General features: G+C 45.0%; 1 protein-coding gene across 5 annotated transcripts in view; it reads right to left on the minus strand.

The window, feature by feature from the left end:
* Positions 1 to 18,696, minus strand: part of VWA2 (von Willebrand factor A domain containing 2) — a 55,362-nt gene extending 36,666 nt beyond the window's left edge. The window contains exons 1-4 of one of the 5 annotated variants that reach the window (XM_056530152.1): positions 17,760 to 18,696; positions 11,133 to 11,203; positions 8,448 to 8,608; positions 193 to 254 (exon numbers count right to left, since the gene is read on the minus strand). In XM_056530152.1, the coding sequence (XP_056386127.1) occupies positions 193 to 241 (49 nt within the window). In that variant the 5' untranslated portion in view covers positions 242 to 254; positions 8,448 to 8,608; positions 11,133 to 11,203; positions 17,760 to 18,696. Of the gene's footprint in view, positions 1 to 192; positions 255 to 2,695; positions 2,724 to 5,551; positions 5,626 to 8,447; positions 8,609 to 10,111; positions 10,173 to 11,132; positions 11,204 to 17,759 lie in introns of those variants that run through there. The other 4 variants (XR_008846269.1, XM_056530153.1, XM_056530154.1 and 1 more) reach the window with 4 other exon arrangements.
* Between the last annotated feature and the right edge of the window lie 3,020 nt (positions 18,697 to 21,716).

Here is a 21,716-nt window from a genome sequence, read left to right on the forward strand (position 1 = left end):
CTATAGAGATGTTCCACTACCACCCACTTGTGGCCCCTCAGCCTGCGGCATCTCTATACCGTACATATAGAAAACCTTGCGGTAACTATACCGCACTGTAAGTGTATGGGGCCAACTGCAAAAAGGCGCTAAACACAGAGTAATAGGAAAAAATATAATAGTAAATTATTCCTGCAAAGAAACAAAACTCACCATAGGAAAGGAGAAGGAGAGGAACAAGAACATTCCCCACTAACATCATTCCAGAAATGTACCTGGAAAGTAAAAAGATCATATTAGTGTCCATATAATACCGCCATACAGTGCACATTAATTACAACATTATAGAACCTATAGCAATATAATACTATCACCATACAGTGCACACATAATACAGCATTACAAGACCTATATCGATGTCCATATAATAATACTGCCATACAGTGCACACATGATATAGCAGTACATAACTTGCATCAGTGCCCATATAATACCATCATAAAGTAATCAAACACAGCACTACAAGATCTACATTCACTGCCTATATAATACCGCTATACAGTGCACATATAATACAGCATTATAGGACCTACATCAGAACCTGTATAATACCGCTATACAGTGTATATATAAAGCATTATAGGACCTACATCACTGTTCATATAATTCCGTCATACAATGTACATATAATACAACATTACAGCACCTACATCAGTGCCCATATAATACCGTCATACAATGCGCATATAATACAGCATTACAGCACCTACACCAGTGCCCATATAATACCGTCATACAATGTGCATATAATACAGCATTACAGCACCTACATCAGTGTCCATATAATACCGTCATACAATGTGCATATAATACAGCATTACAGGACCTACATCAGTGCCTATATAATACAGTCATACAATGCGCATATAATACAGCATTACAGGACCTACATCAGTGCCCATATAATACCGTCATACAATGCACATATAATACAGCATTACAGGACCTACATCAGTGCCCATATAATACCGCTATACAGTGCACATATAATACAGCATTACAGCACCTATATCAGTGCCCATATAATACCGCTATACAGTGCACATATAATACAGCATTACAGCACCTACATCAGTGCCCATATAATACCGTTATACAATGCACATATAATACAGCATTACAGTACCTACATCAGTGCCCATATAATACCGTTATACAATGCACATATAATACAGCATTACAGAACCTACATCAGTGCCCATATAATACCGCTATACAGTGCACATATAATATAGCATTACAGCACCTACATCAGTGCCCATATAATACCGCTATACAGTGCACAAATAATACAGCATTACAGGACCTACATCAGTGCCCATATAATACCGTCATACAATGCGCATATAATACAGCATTACAGGACCTACATCAGTGTCCATATAATACCGTCATACAATGCACATATAATACAGCATTACAGCACCTACATCAGTGCCCATATAATACCGTCATACAATGCGCATATAATACAGCATTACAGCACCTACATCAGTGCCCATATAATACCGTCATACAATGTGCATATAATACAGCATTACAGCACCTACATCAGTGCCCATATAATACCGCTATACAGTGCACATATATTACAGCATTACAGCACCTACATCAGTGCCCATATAATACCGTCATACAATGTGCATATAATACAGCATTACAGCACCTACATCAGTGCCCATATAATACCGCTATACAGTGCACATATAATACAGCATTACAGCACCTACATCAGTGCCCATATAATACCGCTATACAGTGCACATATAATACAGCATTACAGGACCCACATCAGTGCCCATATAATACCGTCAAACAATGCGCATATAATATAGCATTACAGCACCTACATCAGTGCCCATATAATACCGCTATACAGTGCACATATAATACAGCATTACAGGACCTACATCAGTGCCCATATAATACCGTCATACAATGCACATATAATACAGCACCTACATCAGTGCCCATATAATACGGTCATACAATGCGCATATAATACAGCATTACAGCACCTACATCAGTGCCCATATAATACCGTCATACAATGTGCATATAATACAGCATTACAGCACCTACATCAGTGCCCATATAATACCGCTATACAGTGCACATATATTACAGCATTACAGCACCTACATCAGTGCCCATATCATACCGTCATACAATGTGCATATAATACAGCATTACAGCACCTACATCAGTGTCCATATAATACCGTCATACAATGTGCATATAATACAGCATTACAGCACCTACATCAGTGTCCATATAATACCGTCATACGATGTGCATATAATACAGCATTACAGGACCTACATAAGTGCCCATATAATACCGCTATACAGTGCACATATAATACAGCATCTACATCAGTGCTCATATAATACCGTCATACAATGCACATATAATACAGCATTACAGCACCTACATCAGTGCCCATATAATACCGCTATACAGTGCACATATAATACAGCATTACAGGACCTACATCAGTGCCCATATAATACCGCTATACAGTGCACATATAATACAGCATCTACATCAGTGCTCATATAATACCGTCATACAATGCACATATAATACAGCATTACAGCACCTACATCAGTGCCCATATAATACCGCCTCAGGTTGTGATTTTGATTTACTTTACCTCGTAGTTCAGGAAGTTTCTTTTTATTGTGCAGTCAGTATGGGAAAGTTGGGTGACGGACTTGTTGGTGGGAATTCTCAGGGTCCCAGGATCCCGTCCTTCTCCAGCCTCCCTATAACCAGATGGGACCGGAGCACCATACAGGGGCCCATTGTTCCCCCCCATTAATATCTCATCGCTGGGCCCAGCTCCACTGACCCGGATTAATGCCCCATAATGTGGGGCCCCTAGTTACGAGCTGGCCCCAGGCCAAACCCACCGACCCACAGAAGCTTCAAAGCTCCTGAGATGAAAGTGAAGTCGGCGTCCACCTGCCGATAAGATCTGCGCTCGCCATCTCTTTATTCCCCCTTTTTTCCGATAATTGCGGAAGCACGGAAAAAAGGTGTCGCCCCTGATTAACCCCTTCTAGCCTGTGGCATCCTAAACTCCCATAATCAAGGTCACCTCTAAAAATTTAGACTTTTTTTTTTTTTTTTTTTTTGCAAATCCCATACATGGGAAAGTAAATGACTTTCAGCAGCTTTTTTAAAAAAGTTTTAAGAACGGCGCCACGTCTGTTCTTCAGGTTGTTTGGGGTATTACAAATCGCCTCCACTTACTTCTATAGAACTGAATTTCAATACCACGCACAACCTGAGGGACAAGAGTGGCGCTGTTTCTGGAAGAAAGCCTCTACACATTTTTTTTTAACCTCTGATAAACCATGCCTGCCTAAAACATGTCTTATAACATGTCAAAAGTTTTGATCAGTCGGGGTCTGAGTGTTGAGACCCCGACCAATTATTAGACAATCCCACTTCCGCCCACTTAGCGCCCACTTCCCCTGACTAGTTCTAGCGATCGGTCGCGGTCTGAACGCTCGGACCCCGGACAATCAAAACCTTTGACAAGTCTTTACAACAAGTCAAATGTCCATTTAAGTCATATCAGTTCCTGGGAAAGCTGAGTGGCCTTAAAAAGGGTATTCCATTGTCATGTAAGGAGCTGGCCAGAGCTCCTTACATAACAGTGCCCTCAGCCTATCACCGTCCGAGGCGGGACATCGCTGTGGCCGGTGATACGCCGATGGCTCTGTGACGTTACCGTCCCCAGGAAGCAGCAAGAGGACCATGAGGCCGGTACCGGAGCAACGGGGGGAACGTAGGAAGGTGAGTTAAAGTTTACTTTGTTTATTTTTGCAGCCCGGGCACAAGGAATATGTAAAATGCATGCAGTAGGATCTCTCCACAGGTGATCAATGGGATTTAGATCTGGACTCATTGCTGACACTTCAGAACTCTCCAGCGCTTTGTTGTCGTCCATTTCTGGTGCTTTTTGACGTATGTTTGGGGTCATTGTCCTGCTGGAAGACCCAAGATCTCGGACACAAACCCAGCTTTCTGACACTGGGCTGTACAGTGCGACCCAAAATCCATTGGTAATCCTCAGATTTCATGATGTCTTGTACACATTCAAGGCCCCCAGTGCCAGAGGCAGCAAAACAACCCAAAACATCATTGACCTCCACCATATATCACTGTAGGTACTGTGTTCTTTTCTTTGTAGGCCTTATTCCGTTTTCGGTAAACAGTAGGATGATTTGCTTTACCAAAAGATCTATCTTGGTCTCATCTGTCCACAAGACTTTTTCCCAGAAGGATTTTGGTTACTCAAGTTCATTTTGGTAAAATGTAGTCTCTTTATGTCTCTGTGTCAGCAGTGAGGTCCTCCTGGGTCTCCTCCATAGTGGGGTCCTCCTGGGTCTCCTCCATAGTGGGGTCCTCCTGGGTCTCCTCCATAGTGGGGTCCTCCTGGGTCTCCTCCATAGTGGGGTCCTCCTGGGTCTCCTCCATAGTGGGGTCCTCCTGGGTCTCCTCCATAGTGGGGTCCTCCTGGGTCTCCTCCATAGTGGGGTCCTCCTGGGTCTCCTCCATAGTGGGGTCCTCCTGGGTCTCCTCCATAGTGGGGTCCTCCTGGGTCTCCTCCATAGTGGGGTCCTCCTGGGTCTCCTCCATAGTGGGGTCCTCCTGGGTCTCCTCCATAGTGGGGTCCTCCTGGGTCTCCTCCATAGTGGGGTCCTCCTGGGTCTCCTCCATAGTGGGGTCCTCCTGGGTCTCCTCCATAGTGGGGTCCTCCTGGGTCTCCTCCATAGTGGGGTCCTCCTGGGTCTCCTCAATATCGTTTCATTTCATTTAAATTTTGACGGATAGTTCGCGCTGACACTGATGCTCCCTGAGCCTGCAGGACAGCTTGAATATCTTTGGAACTTGTTTGGGGCTGCTTATCCACCATCCGGACTATCCTGCGTTGACACCTTTCATCAATTTTTCTCTTCCGTCCACGCCCAAGGAGATTAGCTACAGTGCCATGGGTTGTAAACTTCTTGATAATGTTGCGCACTGTGGACAAAGGGAAATCTAGATCTCTGGAGATGGACTTGTAACCTTGAGATTGTTGATATTTTTCCACAATTTTGGTTCTCGAATCCTCAGACAGTTCTCTCCTCCTCTTTCTGTTGTCCATGCTTAGTGTGACACACACAGACACACAGTGCAAAGACTAAGTGAACTTCTCTCCTTTTTATCTGCTTTCAGGTGTGATTTTTATGTTGCCCACACCTGTTACTACAATCTTATTTTTCCACAATTTTGAAAGGTGCCAATAATTTTGTCCAGACCATTTTTGGAGTTTGGTGACATTATGTCCAATTTGCTTTTTTTCCTCCTTTTTTTGGTTTAGTTCCAATACACACAAAGGGAATAAACATGTGTATAGCAAAACATGTGTTACTGCAATCCTTTCCTGTGAGAAATACTTCATTTTCTTGAAAAACTTCAGGGGCGCCAACATTTACGGCCATGACTGTAGTATCACCTGTGACAGCTTTAGATCCAGCGGCTCAGCAGACAGTATAACATATGATATAAAGGGTGTGATGCAAAGGGCAGATGGAATTACCCTAGTGGTAGATGGCAATAACCCCTTGTATTCGTGACGCCAGGGCGTGGTTTATCCTCAATACCACCCAAAGGTATACCGCTAGATCATGGGACGTGCGAGCCCTCACCTCCGCAGGTGACACCAGAGGTGAGAGGTCAGAGAGCCGACACTTCATATTACTGCCTGGGGGCCCCAAGAACCAGAAGGGAAGTCGCTGGGGCCAAAGGTGTCTACTTGGAAGATGTTATAGTCCAGAGATTATTTATATTGTAGCACGAAATGTGCGGGGAGCTCAGAGCGGTGACATGGAAGAGTAGAGGTTAACCGCCCTAGAGTCTATGGGGGGGCCGGAACGCCCTAGAGTCTACAGGGGGCCCGGAACGCCCTAGAGTCTACAGGGGGCCCGGAACGGCCTAGAGTCTACAGGGGGCCCGGAACGGCCTAGAGTCTACAGGGGGCCCGGAACGCCCTAGAGTCTACAGGGGGCCCGGAACGGCCTAGAGTCTACAGGGGGGCCCGGAACGGCCTAGAGTCTACGGGGGGGGGGCCCGGAACGCCCTAGAGTCTACGGGGGGGGGGGCCCGGAACGCCCTAGAGTCTACGGGGGGCCCGGAACGCCCTAGAGTCTACGGGGGGCCCGGAACGCCCTAGAGTCTACGGGGGGCCCGGAACGCCCTAGAGTCTACGGGGGGCCCGGAACGCCCTAGAGTCTACGGGGGGCCCGGAACGCCCTAGAGTCTACGGGGGGCCCGGAACGCCCTAGAGTCTACGGGGGGCCCGGAACGCCCTAGAGTCTACGTGGGGCCCGGAACGCCCTAGAGTCTACGTGGGGCCCGGAACGCCCTAGAGTCTACGTGGGGCCCGGAACGCCCTAGAGTCTACGTGGGGCCCGGAACGCCCTAGAGTCTACGTGGGGCCCGGAACGCCCTAGAGTCTACGGGGGAGGCACGGAACGCACCTGAGTCTACGGGGGGCCCGGAACGCCCTTGAGTCTACGGGTACTGGGACTGCCCTGTAGCCTATGGAGCGGCGTTTATGTCCGAGACAGTGGTCCCGTGGACATAAGCGCCAATTTTGGCACACTGAGTACCATGGAAATTCTGCGATGAAATTCTGTACTGTGTACTGTGTACCCTTATAGTAATATTCTCTGCGTTGCCAGTAGCAACCAATCACAGTTTCACTTTCATTTCTCAAATTGCTCTGATACAGGGTTTCCCAACCAGTGTGCCTTCGGCTGTCCGGGCATGCTGGGAGTTGTAGTTTTGCAACAGCTGGAGGCACCCTGGTTGGGCAACAATGCAGTGTGGTAAAGTGAAAGCTGAGCTGTGATTGGTTGCTATGGGCAACAAAGAGACTCTTCTTTTTAAAAAGCGCCATAAATCTCCTACAATGGCGCACAATTATCAATCTGTCCAAGGCCGAAAAAAGCGTTCCTGATTTCTGAGACAGACACCGACCAATCACAGCTGTGAGGAGCTGTGATTGGTCCGTACGTGTCCGAGAAAAAAATCTGATGTATTTTATTGTCAGATTGTAGTTTAGGGGCCAATGTACATTAGGAAGTGTCAGTGCAGTAAGTTTAGATACAGGGACCCAGCAGTCAGTATCACACAAAGTAGCATTAGATACAACAGCTGAATAGGTCGTATCACCTGAGCCGTAGCTAAAATTCTTCACCCAGGGCAAAGGTTCAGTTTGTTACCCTAGTCCAGTATCTAAATAACCCAGCCAAGGTAAAGAGGCGTGCTTAGATACAGCGGCTCAGCAGACAGTATCACACAATAGGCTTAGATTAGTGTTTCCCAACCAGGGTGCCTCCAGCTATTGCAAAACTACAACTCCCAGAATGCCCGAACAGCCTTCGGCTGTCCGGGCATGCTGGGAGTTGTCGTTATGCAACAGCTGGAGGCACCCTGGTTGGGAAACACTGGCTTAGATAGAGCAGCTCAGCAGACAGTATCACACATGATAGCTTTAGATACGGGGGCTCAGCAAACGGTATCACACGTGACAGCATTAGATACAGCAGATAGTATTAGATACAGCAGCTCAGCAGACGGTATCACACACGATAGCGTTAGATATAGCAGCTCAGCAGACAGTATCATACACAATAGTATTAGATACAGCGGCTCAGCAGACAGTATCACACACGATAGTATTAGATACAGCGGCTCAGCAGACGGTATCACACACGATAGTATTAGATATAGCGGCTCAGCAGACAGTATCACACACAATAGTATTAGATATAGCGGCTCAGCAGACGGTATCACACGATAGCATTAGATACAGCGGCTCAGCAGACAGTGTCACACAATAGAATTAGATACAGCGGCTCAGCAGACAGTATCACACACGATAGCATTAGATACAGCAGACAGTATCACACATGATAGTATTAGATACAGCGGCTCAGCAGACAGTATCACACATGATAGTATTAGATACAGCAGCTCAGCAGACAGTATCACACATGATAGTATTAGATACAGCGGCTCAGCAGACAGTATCACACATGATAGTATTAGATACAGCAGCACAGCAGACAGTATCACACATGATAGTATTAGATACAGCGGCTCAGCAGTCATTATCACACATGATAGCATTAGATACAGCGGCTCAGCAGACAGTATCACACACGATAGCATTAGATACAGTGGCTCAGCAGACAGTATCACACATGACAGCATTAGATACAGCGGCTCAGCAGACGGTATCACACAATAGCATTGGATATAACAGATCACCTGTGCTCTGGCCCAGGAGATTTTCTATAATATAGTAATAACAGTGACAGCAGTCAGTGAATGTCACCACTTACCGCACACAGTGAGTCGGTGGTCTCCGGTGTAGCAGAGTGGACTGAGCGCAGTCAGGACTCCAGAGTAGTGTCTGCTGGAATGAGCCGCTGGATACAGAAGGAGGAGGAGGAGCTGGGATCACAGATCAGTTTACACACCTCAGGTGTAGCTGTGCTGGAGACTAAAGGGTTAAACACACGACAGGGAACATTACATGTCTGTAACACGTCTGACATCACGTCTGTACTCAACATTCATCACCTTGTGTGTGTGTGTGTGTGTATATATATGTATATATATATATATATATATATCTATATATATATATATATATATATATATATATATATATATATATATCTATATCTATGTGTATATAATATACCGGGCACATCTATCACTGTATCAGCGCAGGTAACGTATCAGTCTGGAGTCCAGGATGTTTAGCTCACAGAGCATTGTCTATAGACTGGATACAATTGTATCACTTCTCAGCTGAGAGCAGGACTAGCTATGTACAATGTATCAGGCTGGAGTCCAGGATGTTTAGCTCACAGAGCATTGTCTATAGACTGGATACAATTGTATCACTTCTCAGCTGAGAGCAGGACGAGCTATGTACAATGTATCAGTCTGGAGTCCAGGATGTTTAGCTCACAGAGCATTGTCTAGACTGGATACAATTGTATCACTTCTCAGCTGAGGGCAGGACTAGCTATGTACAATGTATCAGTCTGGAGTCCAGGATGTTTAGCTCACAGAGCATTGTCTAGACTGGATACAATTGTATCACTTCTCAGCTGAGAGCAGGACTAGCTATGTACAATGTATCAGTCTGGGGTCCAGGATGTTTAGCTCACAGAGCATTGTCTAGACTGGATACAATTGTATCACTTCTCAGCTGAGAGCAGGACTAGCTATGTACAATGTATCAGTCTGGGGTCCAGGATGTTTAGCTCACAGAGCATTGCCTAGACTGGATACAATTGTATCACTTCTCAGCTGAGAGCAGGACTAGCTATGTACAATGTATTAGTCTGGGGTCCAGGCTGTTTAGCTCACAGAGCATTGTCTAGACTGGATACAATTGTATCACTTCTCAGCTGAGAGCAGGACTAGCTATGTACAATGTATCAGTCTGGGGTCCAGGATGTTTAGCTCACAGAGCATTGTCTAGACTGGATACAATTGTATCACTTCTCAGCTGAGAGCAGGACTAGCTATGTACAATGCATCAGTCTGGGGTCCAGGATGTTTAGCTCACAGAGCATTGTCTAGACTGGATACAGCAATAACAACCCCTCAGCTTAGTATCTGGTCAGGGTGGGTTTTCAGGGATAAGAAGCAGAAACCATGAAAATAAAACCCATCGTAGAAAGTTACAAAACTTTTTGTTGCACAATGATAGAGGTCGGGTGAGATGAGAAGTGGCGGGAGGCTCGTCCGACCACTTATGTCCTACATTGGTGCTAGGACCGGGTTCACACAGGGACACTTGAGTGTGTGATTCCTTCATAATAAGATGATCACACAGGACATGTCTGATTGGAAAGAGCGACCATGTGACCCCTGTCCACCACAAAGTATATACAATGAGCCTCAGAACTGGCGCAATGGAAGAAGGCGCCTTGGTCTGGTGGATGACGTTCTCCGTCATGTGGCCGGGTGCGTGTGCGTCACTTACCTGGGAAGACATAGCACCAGGATGCATTATGGGAAGAAGACAAGCCGGCCGGGGCAGTGTGATGAGAAATGTTCTGTTGCTGACCTTGTGTCCTGGTATCATTTGGAGGTTACTGTGACATGTCCCACCTACCTAACCATTGTACAGACCATACATCTCCCCCCCCCCCTTCATGGTCTGATCCTGGCCCTGTCAATCCCTCTAGGTCAGTGCTGTCCAAACAGTGGACCTCTAAATGTTGCAAAACTACAACTCCCAGCATGCCTGGACTGACTACAAGGCACAAGTAAACACACATTGAATGCTGGAAACATTTGCACAGAGCATCCACTATAATCCGCACCATACTGCAAAAGTCAGCAATCTATAAGGTAGCATGGGCCTACAGCTGTTGTAAAACTACAACTCCCAGCATGTCTGGACTGACTACAAGGCACAAGTAAACACACATTGAATGCTGGAAAGATTTGCACAGAACACACACTATAATCCGCACCTTACTGCAAAAGTCATCAATCTATAAGGTAGCATGGGCCTACAGCTGTTGTAAAACTACAACTCCCAGCATGTCTGGACTGACTACAAGGCACAAGTAAACACACATTGAATGCTGGAAAGATTTGCACAGAACACACACTATAATCCGCACCTTACTGCAAAAGTCATCAATCTATAAGGTAGCATGGGCCTACAGCTGTTGTAAAACTACAACTCCCAGCATGTCCGGACTGACTACAAGGCATTAGGAAACACACATGGAATGCTGGAAAGATTTGCACAGAGCATCCACTATAATCCGCACCACACTGCAAAAGTCATCAATCTATAAAGCAGCATGGGCCTACAGCTGTTGCAAAACTACAACTCCCAGCATGCCCGGACAGCCGTTGGCTGTCCGGGCATGCTGGGAGTTGTAGGTTTGCAACCTCTGGAGTTCCCCAGTTTGGAGACCACTTACCTGGAGGGATCTGCGGGGCCGGGATCAGACGATGCAGTCAGTACTGGCAGCTATATAACACACCTGATACAAGTGGCTTCTTACAAGGTGACTTCATCCTCGGCTCCCAAGGTCTTTAAATATTCGGAATTCCTCTGTGGACAACACAGAAAACGGCTGTAACCTGAGGGCAGAGCGGAAGTGGTGGGATCCAGGTGCCCCCATGGCTGAGCCGGGACAGGGGGGGGGGGGGGGGGTGTATCAGTAAGTGGTGCGCTGCATGCACAGGGGATGAGACACGAACCTTACAGGAAAGTGACCCCAGCAGGACGTCACAACAGCCATGACCCAGAGGTGCAGGAAGAACAACCTGTACTTATCTATAGTGGTGTTCTACTCCAGTCACATGTAAAGCTGCATTCACAAAACTCCAGGCACACCCATAGCAACATGTACAATACTCCGGTCACATCCAGAGCTGCATGCACAATACTCTGGTCACATGCAGAGCTGCATGCACAATACTCTGGTCACATGCAAAGCTGCATGCTTTATAGTCCAGTCACATCCAAAGCTGCATGCACAATACTCTGGTCACATCCAGAGCTGCATGCACAATACTCTGGTCACATGCAAAGCTGCATGCTTTATAGTTCGGTCACATCCAAAGCTTCATGCACAATACTCTGGTCACATCCAGGGCTGCATGCACAATACTCCGGTCACATCCAAAGCTGCATGCATTATACTCCGGTCACATCCAGAGCTGCATGCTTTATACTCCGGTCACATCCAGAGCTGCATGCTTTATACTCCGGTCACATCCAGAGCTGCATGCTTTATACTCCGGTCACATCCAGATCTGCATGCATTATACTCTGGTCACATCCAGAGCTGCATGCTTTATACTCCGGTCACATCCAGAGCTGCATGCTTTATACTCCGGTCACATCCAGATCTGCATGCATTATACTCTGGTCACATCCAAAGCTGCATGCTTTATACTCCGTTCACATCCAGAGCTGCATGCATTATACTCTGGTCTCATCCAGAGCTTCATGCACAAAACTCCGGTCACATTCAGAGTGGCGTGAACAATACTCCAGTCACATCTAGAGCTGCATGCACAATACTCCAGCAAAAATCCATTTGTTTTGCGTATCTGTGGGTCTTTTCCTGTGCCAGATAATTAATGTACTTGCTCAGCACAACAATTCCCAGAATGCACTGTTTTCCCTCAAGCCCTCCTGCCCATGCCCCGCACAGAGGTTTTACAGAACATCTCATTTCACAGCAGACTATTGCACAGTGAGATTGCAGCACCTGCTGTATTCATTCCCTCTATTCTTCTCAGCCTGTGGCATAGCTCAGCACAAGGCAGCACGTTGTAACCACACCTATGACCTAATAAAGATATGTATATATCAGGGAGATGGTGATATAGCTAAAGGGGCTGGTCAGAGGTGATGACGTCACTCAGGGGGTGGGGCTAGAGCACAGAGACAATATCCAGCCACACCTCCTGGGACAGCAGAGTCATCCCGGGAGAAAGGGAGGAGCTGGGGAGATGCTGAGACAACACCACACTGACAATGATATAACTACACAACTTCCTGTCAGGAGAAAGGGAAGAGACAACACCACACTGACAATGAGAGGACTACACAACTTCCTGTCATCTGTAAATTATGCAAAAACATGCTGAAGTCAGTATAATATGTGCTAGCACTATATTCAGGATGAGGTTTTTCCTTTTTTTTTCTTCTAATGCAGTATTTTTCAACCAGTGTGCCTCTAGCTGTTGCAAAACTACAACTTCCAGCATGCCCGGACAGCCAACGGCTGTCCGGGCATGCTGGGAGTTGCAGTTTTTCAACAGCTGGAGGCACACTTTTTAGAGAAAAGAGCTTAACCCCTTATTGACCACGGTTTTTTCAATTTTTGCACTTTGGTTTTTTCCTCATCACCTTCTAAAAATCATAACTCTTTCAATTTTGCACCTACAGACTCATATCATGGCTTATTTTTTGCACCACCAATTGTACTTTGTAATTACATCAATCATTTCACCCCAAAATTTACGGCAATCAGAAAAAAATATTTGTGGGGCAAAATTGGGGGGGGAAAAAAAAAGTAATTTTAAAAATTTTACCCAGTGCAATTTTCGGCAAAAATTAGGGATCGACCAATATTGTTTTTTTAGGGCCGATACCGATAATCGGTGGAGGTTAGGGCCGATAACTTATACCAATATTCCGGTACAAGTTATCGGCTATTTATCCCCCCCCCGCAACACCGCTGCAGATCAATGATTTAAAGCGGGCGCTTTAAATCAATGCACTGTAGTGGCTTTTGCGGTGCCATAGGCCACGGCCGCCACCCGCTTCTCTCCCCCTGCCTGTCTGGGGATCCTTAGACCTATCACCGCCACCGCTCCCCCCACCACCGCACCGCCCCTCCCGACCCACCGCACCTGCGACCGACCGCCCCCGACCGATCCCGCGCACCGGCCCCATTGCCTCCCCCATCCCCGGTTTTATAATTACCTGTTCCCAGGGTCCACTCCACATCTGGCTCCGGTGGCGTCCTCCTGAGCTGTCACTCGTCATTGCTCACAACGTAACGCAGGACGCAGCAGGAGCAAGAAGTAGCGTGGGCCCCGGGAACAGGTTATTATAAAACCGGGGATGGGGGAGGCAATGGGGCCGGGGCGGTGCGGTGGGGGGGGGGGGGGTGCGACGCGGTGCGGCGGGTCGGTCGTGGTGCAGCGGGTCGGGGGGGGGGGGGGGGGCTTAGTGGTGAGGGCGGTGCAGGGCATTATGGGCTTATCGGCAAGGTAATTGCTGATACCGATAATGCCCAAAATCACGATTATCGGCCGATAATCGGTTGATTCCTAGTAAACATGACACCATATATTTATTCTGTAGGTCCATATGGTTACAATGATCCCCAAATTATATAGGTTTTTCTTTATTTCATAGAAAGAAAAAAAAAAAAACTACATGCACCAAATTAGTATGTTTAAAATTGTCCTCTTCTGACCCTTATAACTTATTTTTTCCATATTCTGACCCCTATCACCCTATTTTCCCATACACGGGGCCTGTATGAGGGCTCATTTTTTGAACTGTGATCTGTAGTTTTTATCAGTACCATTTTTGTTTTGATAGGGCTTTTTGATCGCTTTTTATACATTTAAAACATTTTTTTTTAGAGTATACAAAGTGACCAAAAATACGCATTTTTTGACTTTGGAATTTTTTTACGTGTACACCATTGACCGTGCGGTTTAATTAAGGTTATATTTTTATAGTTCGGACATTTACTCACACAGCGATACCAGATACGTTTATTTTTATTATGTTTTTTATATTTTTTTTTTATGGAATTTTGCAAAAGGGGGGCGTTTAAAACTTTTAACTTTAAATGAAGGGGTTAATGGGTGTTTTTTTTTCTTTACTTTTATATAAAAAAATTGTTTACACTTTATTAGTCCGCTTAGGGGACTTTTAGGAGGAATCATTAAATTCCTCATACACATCAATGTGGTTCCATAGAACCACATTGATCTGTGTGATCTGCACTCCATTGATAAAGCCTGGCCCTGCGATCCATGAAACTGGACCACCAAGGAGTGTTCAAAGCTTCCTTTAGACGCCGCTGTCAACTTTGACAGCGGCTATCTAAAGGGATAATAGCCGGCCGAGGCGATCGCCACATGTCGGCTATTAACACCGCCCCTCAGCTACAAGAATCAGCTGAGGACTGGCCGGTATGACTCGGGCTTGAGTCTGGAGCCTGCGTCATACCTGGTTAACGGCACATGGACGAATATACACGTCCATGGTCGTTAACCATTTAAATGACACCCTTCTTTGCCATACAATGCACCAACGGATATCCGGGCATGCTGGGAGTTTTCGTTTTGCAACATCTGGAGGACCACAGTATGGAGACCACTGTTTTCTACTGTGCACCACCACAGCCAATGTTTACAATGTTCGCCTTTTATTCTTCAGAAGAGACACGTGCACCCACCCCCAGACGCCTAATAATAAACACCAGACCTGTTATTTTCGGCACAACACAATGAGAATGCAGACAGGCGGAGAACAAACAAACCATTTATTACTAATAAGATGACAAGGCATTGCCGATAACTAAACATCAAACAAATAGATCGCAATTGATAATATTGCTTGAACTTGATGGACATTACTATGTAACTAAATAATAGGGCCTGTCTCCCTTAAAATTAAGGCTGGATTTACACGTTCGCACTTAAAGGGGTATTCCAGGAAAAAACTTTTTTATATATATATCAACTGGCTCCAGAAAGTGTACTAAAACAATTATTCACCTCCCAGAACAGTGTTTGCCAACCAAGGTGCCTGCAGCTGTTGCAAAACTGCAACTCCCAGCATGCACAGACAGCCAAAGGGCATGCTGGGAATTGTAGTTTTGCAACAGCTGGAGGCACCCTGGTTGGAAAACACTGTCCTGTCTTCACGCAACAAAGCAGAGCAGACTCTGTACAGCAGTGTTTCCCAACCTAGATGGCTCCAGCTGTTGCAAAACTACAACTCCCAGCATGCCTGGCTGACCGGGCATGCTGGGAGTTGTAGTTTTGCAACAGCTGGAGGCACCCTGGTTGAGAAACACTGTCCTATCTTCATGCACCAAGGTAGAGCAGACTCTGTACAGCAGTGTTTCCCGACGGTGCCTCCAGCAGTTGCAAAACCACAACTCCCAGCATGCTCGGACAGCCAAAGGCTGTCCGGGCATTCTGGGAGTTGTAGTTTTGCAACAGCTGAAGGAACACTGCTTGGAAAACACTGCTTTATAGATTGATGACTTTTACAGTATGGTGCGGATTATAGTGTATGCTCTGTACAGTGATCCTTCAGTTGCAAAACTAAAACTCCCAGCATGCTGGGAGTTGTAGTTTTGCAACAGCTGAAGGCACCCTGGTTAGAAAACACTATCTTATCTTCATGCACCAAAGCAGAGCAGACACTGTACAGCAGTGTTTCCCAACCTAGATGCCTCCAGCTGTTGCAAAACTACAACTTCCAGCATGCTTGGCTGACCAGGCATGCTGGGAGTTGTAGTTTTGCAACAGCTGGAGGCACCCTGGTTGGAAAACACTGTCCTATGTTCATGCACCAAAGCAGAGAAGACTCTGTACAGCAGTGTTTCCCAACCTAGATGCCTCCAGCTGTTGCAAAACTGTCTGACCAGGCATGCTGAGAGTGTTATTTTTGCAACAGCTGAAGGCACCCTGGTTAGAAAACACTATCCTATCTCCAGGAACCAAAGCAGAGAAGACTCTGTACAGCAGTGTTTCCCGACGGTGCCTCCAGCAGTTGCAAAACTACAACTCCCAGCATGCCCGGACAATGCTGGGAGTTGTAATTTTGCAACAGCTGAAGGCACACTACTTGGAAAACACAGCTTTATAGATTGCCGACTTTTACAGTATGGTACGGATTAAAGTGTATGCTCTGTACAGTGAGCCTCCAGTTGCAAAACTAAAGTTGTAGTTTTGAAACAGCTGGAGGCACCCTGGTTGGGAAACACTGTCCTACAGAGATAGGGAAGTAAGAGTCGGGCGGTTGGATATCCATCGCTCGATCATTATTCCAGGGAGATAACATAACATCTGCAGCGGAAATTATGAATCCGGCCTCCACAGGAAGTATTGACATGTCAAACTGTTCGAGAACGCATTGCCGTCTATGGAGACAAGGCATTTCCGAGCGGTCCTAGCGCCAGAATGTTCTGCCAGTGGAATGACCGCCTGGAAATTTTACGGGAAGACATACTGCCATGTGAACATAGCCTATAGCACCTGGTTACCCCTTTTCAACGTTAAAAGGGGTACTCCGGTGGAAAACAATTATTTTCAACTGGCACCAGAAAGTTAAACAGATTTGTAAATTACTTCTAGTAAAAAATCTTAATCCTTCCAGTACTTATCAGCTGCTGTATGCTCCAGAGGAAGTTGTGTAGTTCTTTCCAGTCTGACCACAGTGCTCTCTGCTGACACCTCTGTCCATGTCAGGGACTGTCCAGAGCAGGAGAGGTTTGCTATGGGGATTTGCTCTTGCTCTGGACAGTTCCTGACATGGACAGAGGTGTCAGCAGAGAGCACTGTGATTAGACTGGAAAAAACTACACAACTTCCTGTGGAGCATACAGCAGCTGATAAGTACTGGAAGGATTAAACAAATTTTATAGAAGTAATTTACAAATCTGTTGATAATTTTTTTTTTTTTTCCACTGGAGTACCCCTTTAAGGCAGTCTTTCCCAACCAGTGTTCCTCCAGCTGTTGCAAAACTACAACTCCCAGTATGCCCGGACAGCCGAAGGCTGTCCGGGCATGCTGGGAGTTGTAGTTTTGCAACAGCTGTTGGCTCACCGGGCATACTGGGAGTTGTAGTTATGCAACAGCTGGAGACACAGTGGTTGGGAATTGTTGGAACTTTCTGACACCAGTTGATTGGGGAAAAAATTATTTTCCACCGGAGTACCCCTTTAAAACTTATGAAGATGTGTGTGCAGGGGGTGGGGGGTCAGGAAAGATGTGTACGGTCAGTTTTTCAGATGAGGATGGAATTGCATTCGGTAAACGCACCCTTGGTCCTCCAGGCACAACCAAAGAGTTAAAGGGGTTGTCCGGGGAAAATAAAATAAAAATCACTTACCTTCCTCTCCTCCATAGCTCCGGTCTCTGCAACACTCCAGGTTGGTAGACAGGACATCACAGGTCAGTAAGGCGGGACATCACTGCGGCCACTAATTGGTCGAGAGGTTCTGTGACATCATAACTAAGAAAACCCTAAAAGATCTAAGAAACCGGAGAAGGAGGTCGTTGGAGGGCAAGTAAGGTAAGTGCGTTTTTTTTTATTTATTTATTTTTTTGTCCAAACCTCCCAAGGAATATAAAAAAAAACTAAAAATAAAGATGAAGTGCTACCCGAACAACCTCTTTAATAAACATTTCCATATAACATACAAATTTGATCTTTACTAGACACAGAAAGTGAACAAAAAACTGTAATAAAAGTAAAGTGCTTCTAAGAATGCCGCTAAGTGCTCCAACCAGGGTCATCTGAAATGATCACATCAAACTTATCCAAAAACGTACACATGGTTCCATCGTATCATTCTTCTGGGAATCGCTGTATAATCCGTGAAATCTTCTGCAACTATTGCACAGACTTTTGGGGGGGAATTAAAGGGGTACTCCGGTGAAAACCTTTTTTCTTTTAAATCAACTGGTGCCAGAAAGTTAAACAGATTTCTAAATTACTTCTATTAAAAAAAATTCATCCTTCCTGTACTTATTAGCTGCTGAATACTACAGAGGAAATTCTTTTCTTTTTGGAATAATAATAATAATAATAACTCTTTATTTATTGTTGTCCTTAGTGGGATTTGAACCCAAGGCCCCAGCACTGCAAGGCAGCAGTGCTAACCACTGAGCCACCATGCTGCCCTTAGCATACATCTGCTCTGCACGGTTGCTAAAATGGACAGAGATGTCAGCAGAGAGCACTGTGCTCGTGAGGTCATCAGTGTTTCAAAAAGAAAGGAATTTCCTCTGTAGCATTCAGCAGCTAATAAGTACTGGAAGGATTAAGATTTTTTAATAGAAGTAATTTACAAATATGTTTAACTTTATGGCACCAGTTGATTTAAAAGAAAAAAGGTTTTCACCGAAGTACCCCTTTAACAATTGTTGTGCCAGTGATGGCAATTTTAAAGGGGTACTCCGGTGGGGAAAAAAAATTTTGTCAAATCAACTGGTGCCAGAATGTTGAACAAATTCGTAAATGACTTCTATTTAAAAATGTTAATCCTTCCAGTACTTATCAGCTGCTGTTTTCTCCAGTGAAAGTTGTGTAGTTCTTTCCAGTCTGACCACAGTGCTCTCTGCTGACACTTCTGTCTGTGTCAGGAACTGTCCAGAGTAGGAGCAAATCCCCATAGTAAACCTCTCCTGCTCTGGACAGTTCCTGACATGGACAGATGTGTCAGCAGAGAGCACTGTGGACAGACTGGAAAGAACTACACAACTTCCACCGGAATAAAACAGCAGCTGATAAGTACTGGAAGGATTAAGATTTGTAAATAGAAGTAATTTACAAATCTGGATAACTTTCTGGCACCAGTTGATTTGAGTACACCTGTAAGTATCAGTGCGTGGCGCGTGGAGTCAACAATGCGCCAATCCTATTAAGAGAACAGCGTATCTTAATAAATTTGGAGCATTGTATGAAAGCGCGTTGTGAGACTAAAGTCCGCCGACTGTATGTGGGCCTCCTGACTCTCTGCTGACAGATGATGTTGGATTTTCACCGCCCGACCCTTTTGTTCTCGGATCGAAGGTTCGACCGACAGTAATTGAAAGTGTATGGTCAGCCGAAGAACGCCAATTTTAATTCCTAAACCAAGAACTCTGATTGCTGTCAGTGAACATTAAAGGGGTTATCCAGGAAAAAACTTTTTATATATATCTATCTCAACTGGCTCCAGAAAGTTAAACAGATTTGTAAATTACTTCTATTAAAAATCTTAATCCTTTCAGTACTTATGAGCTGCTGAAGTTGAGTTGTTCCTTTCTGTCTAAGTGCTCTCTGATGACACCTGTCTTGGGAACTGTCCAGAGTAGAAGCAAATCCCCGTAGCAAACCTCTTCTATTCTGTGCAGTTCCCGAAACAGACAGAGGTGTCAGCAGAGAGCACTGCTTCCAGAAAGGAAAGAACAACTCAACTTCAGCAGCTGATAATTATTGGAAGGATTAAGATTTTTTAATTGAAGTAATTTACAAATCTGTTTAACTTTCTGGAGCCAGTTGATTATATATATATATATATATATATATATATATATATATATATATATATATATATATATATAAAAATAATGTTTTCCTGGAATACCCCTTTAACAACCACTGCTTCTATGTAAAGCAGTTTTTTTGCAACCAGGGTACCTCCAGCTGTTGCAAAACTACAACTCCCAGCATGCCCGGACAGCCTTTAGCTGTCCGGGCATGCTGGGAGCTGTAGTTTTGCAACAGCTGGAGGCACCATGGTTGCAAAAAACTGATGTAGAGGCTGAGAAGTTATCCTGACCTGGTCCTGCTCATAATGTTAAAGTGTAGACAACTCAGCGGCATCACTAACCTCAGTCCTGGACTCTAGGATGCACTGACACACTGCAACAAGGCCATCAGCTGTGTAAGGCTATGTTCACACGGCGGAAGATTTGCGGCGCCAGCTGGTACATGCCAATGCTTGGACCGCTCGGAAATGTGTCGTCTCCTCAGATGGCAATGCATTTCCAAGCAAATTTCGCTGAAAGAATGAACATGTCAGCGGAATTGAAATGTCAGCGGCAGAAACATCTACCAAGAAAATTCCACCGTGCAGCAGAGTCCCATTAAAAAAACAATGGGGCACTGCTGCAATGGAATTTCCAAACAGAATTATTCCGCTCGGGAATTCCATTGTGTGAACATGGCCTAAGGGTCCGTTCACATCATGAAAATTTAGCAAGGAATTTCTGCCGTGCATCCATGATACTTCCTGCACGCAGTAGAAATTATCCGGATATTATCCAGATTGGGCACTTAAAGGGGTATTCCAGGCCAAAACTTTTTTTTTTCATATATCAACTGGCTCTGGAAAGTTAAACAGATTTGTAAATGACTTCTATTAAAAAATCTTAATCCTTCCAATTGTTATTAGCTTCTGAAGTTGAGTTGCTGTTTTCTGTCTAACTGCTTTCTGATGACTCACGTCCCGGGAGCTGTGCAGTTCCTATGGGGATATTCTCCCATCATGCACAGCTCCCGGGACGTGACATCATCATTGAGCAGTTAGACAGAAAACTTCAGAAGCTAATAACTATTGGAAGGATTAAGATTTTTTTATAGAAGTAATTTACAAATCTGTTTAACTTTCCGGAGCCAGTTGATACATATAAAAAAAAAGTTTTGCCTGGAATACCCCTTTAAAGGGGTACTCCAGAGGAATTATTATTTTTTTTATCAACTGGTGTCAGAAAGTTAAACAGATTTGTAAATTAAGCGAAAAAGACAAAAATACCCAGACCTCAAGGAAGGTATAATAGATGTAATAAATGAAACTATAATCAAAGAACCAAGGATCGTGCTTCAATTATAATTGAATGGTAATATAGTAGATTAATAAAAATTCCACCTCACAAGGGGCCCCTTATGAGAGGGGTATAGATTTACCTACTAAAAATACATAGACTGACACTGGTATATAATGGAGACTAATTTTTTCTATCACAGAATGCACTGATATGTACTGAAACAGTTAAAGACAAGATGCGCTGATATGTACTGAAACAGTTAGGCTAGGTTCAGACTACGGAATTTCCGCCAGAATTTTCGCTTTGAAATTTCCGGCAGAAATTCCGCTTACTATAATGTATAGTGTAGTGAATGGTTTTCTGTTCTCAAATTCACACTTCGGAATTTGTGAAGTGAAAAATCCGGATGAAAATTCCAAAGGAAAATTTCCGCCTGAAGAAAGGGGTTGCTCTTTCTTCAGGCGGAAATCCTAGCGGAACACATAGCAGTCTATAGGAGACTGCAGTGTCCGCGCGGTCCCAGCGCCGACTA

The sequence above is a fragment of the Hyla sarda genome, chromosome 7 (genome assembly GCF_029499605.1).
Source record: "Hyla sarda isolate aHylSar1 chromosome 7, aHylSar1.hap1, whole genome shotgun sequence".
Taxonomy (NCBI): domain Eukaryota; kingdom Metazoa; phylum Chordata; class Amphibia; order Anura; family Hylidae; genus Hyla; species Hyla sarda.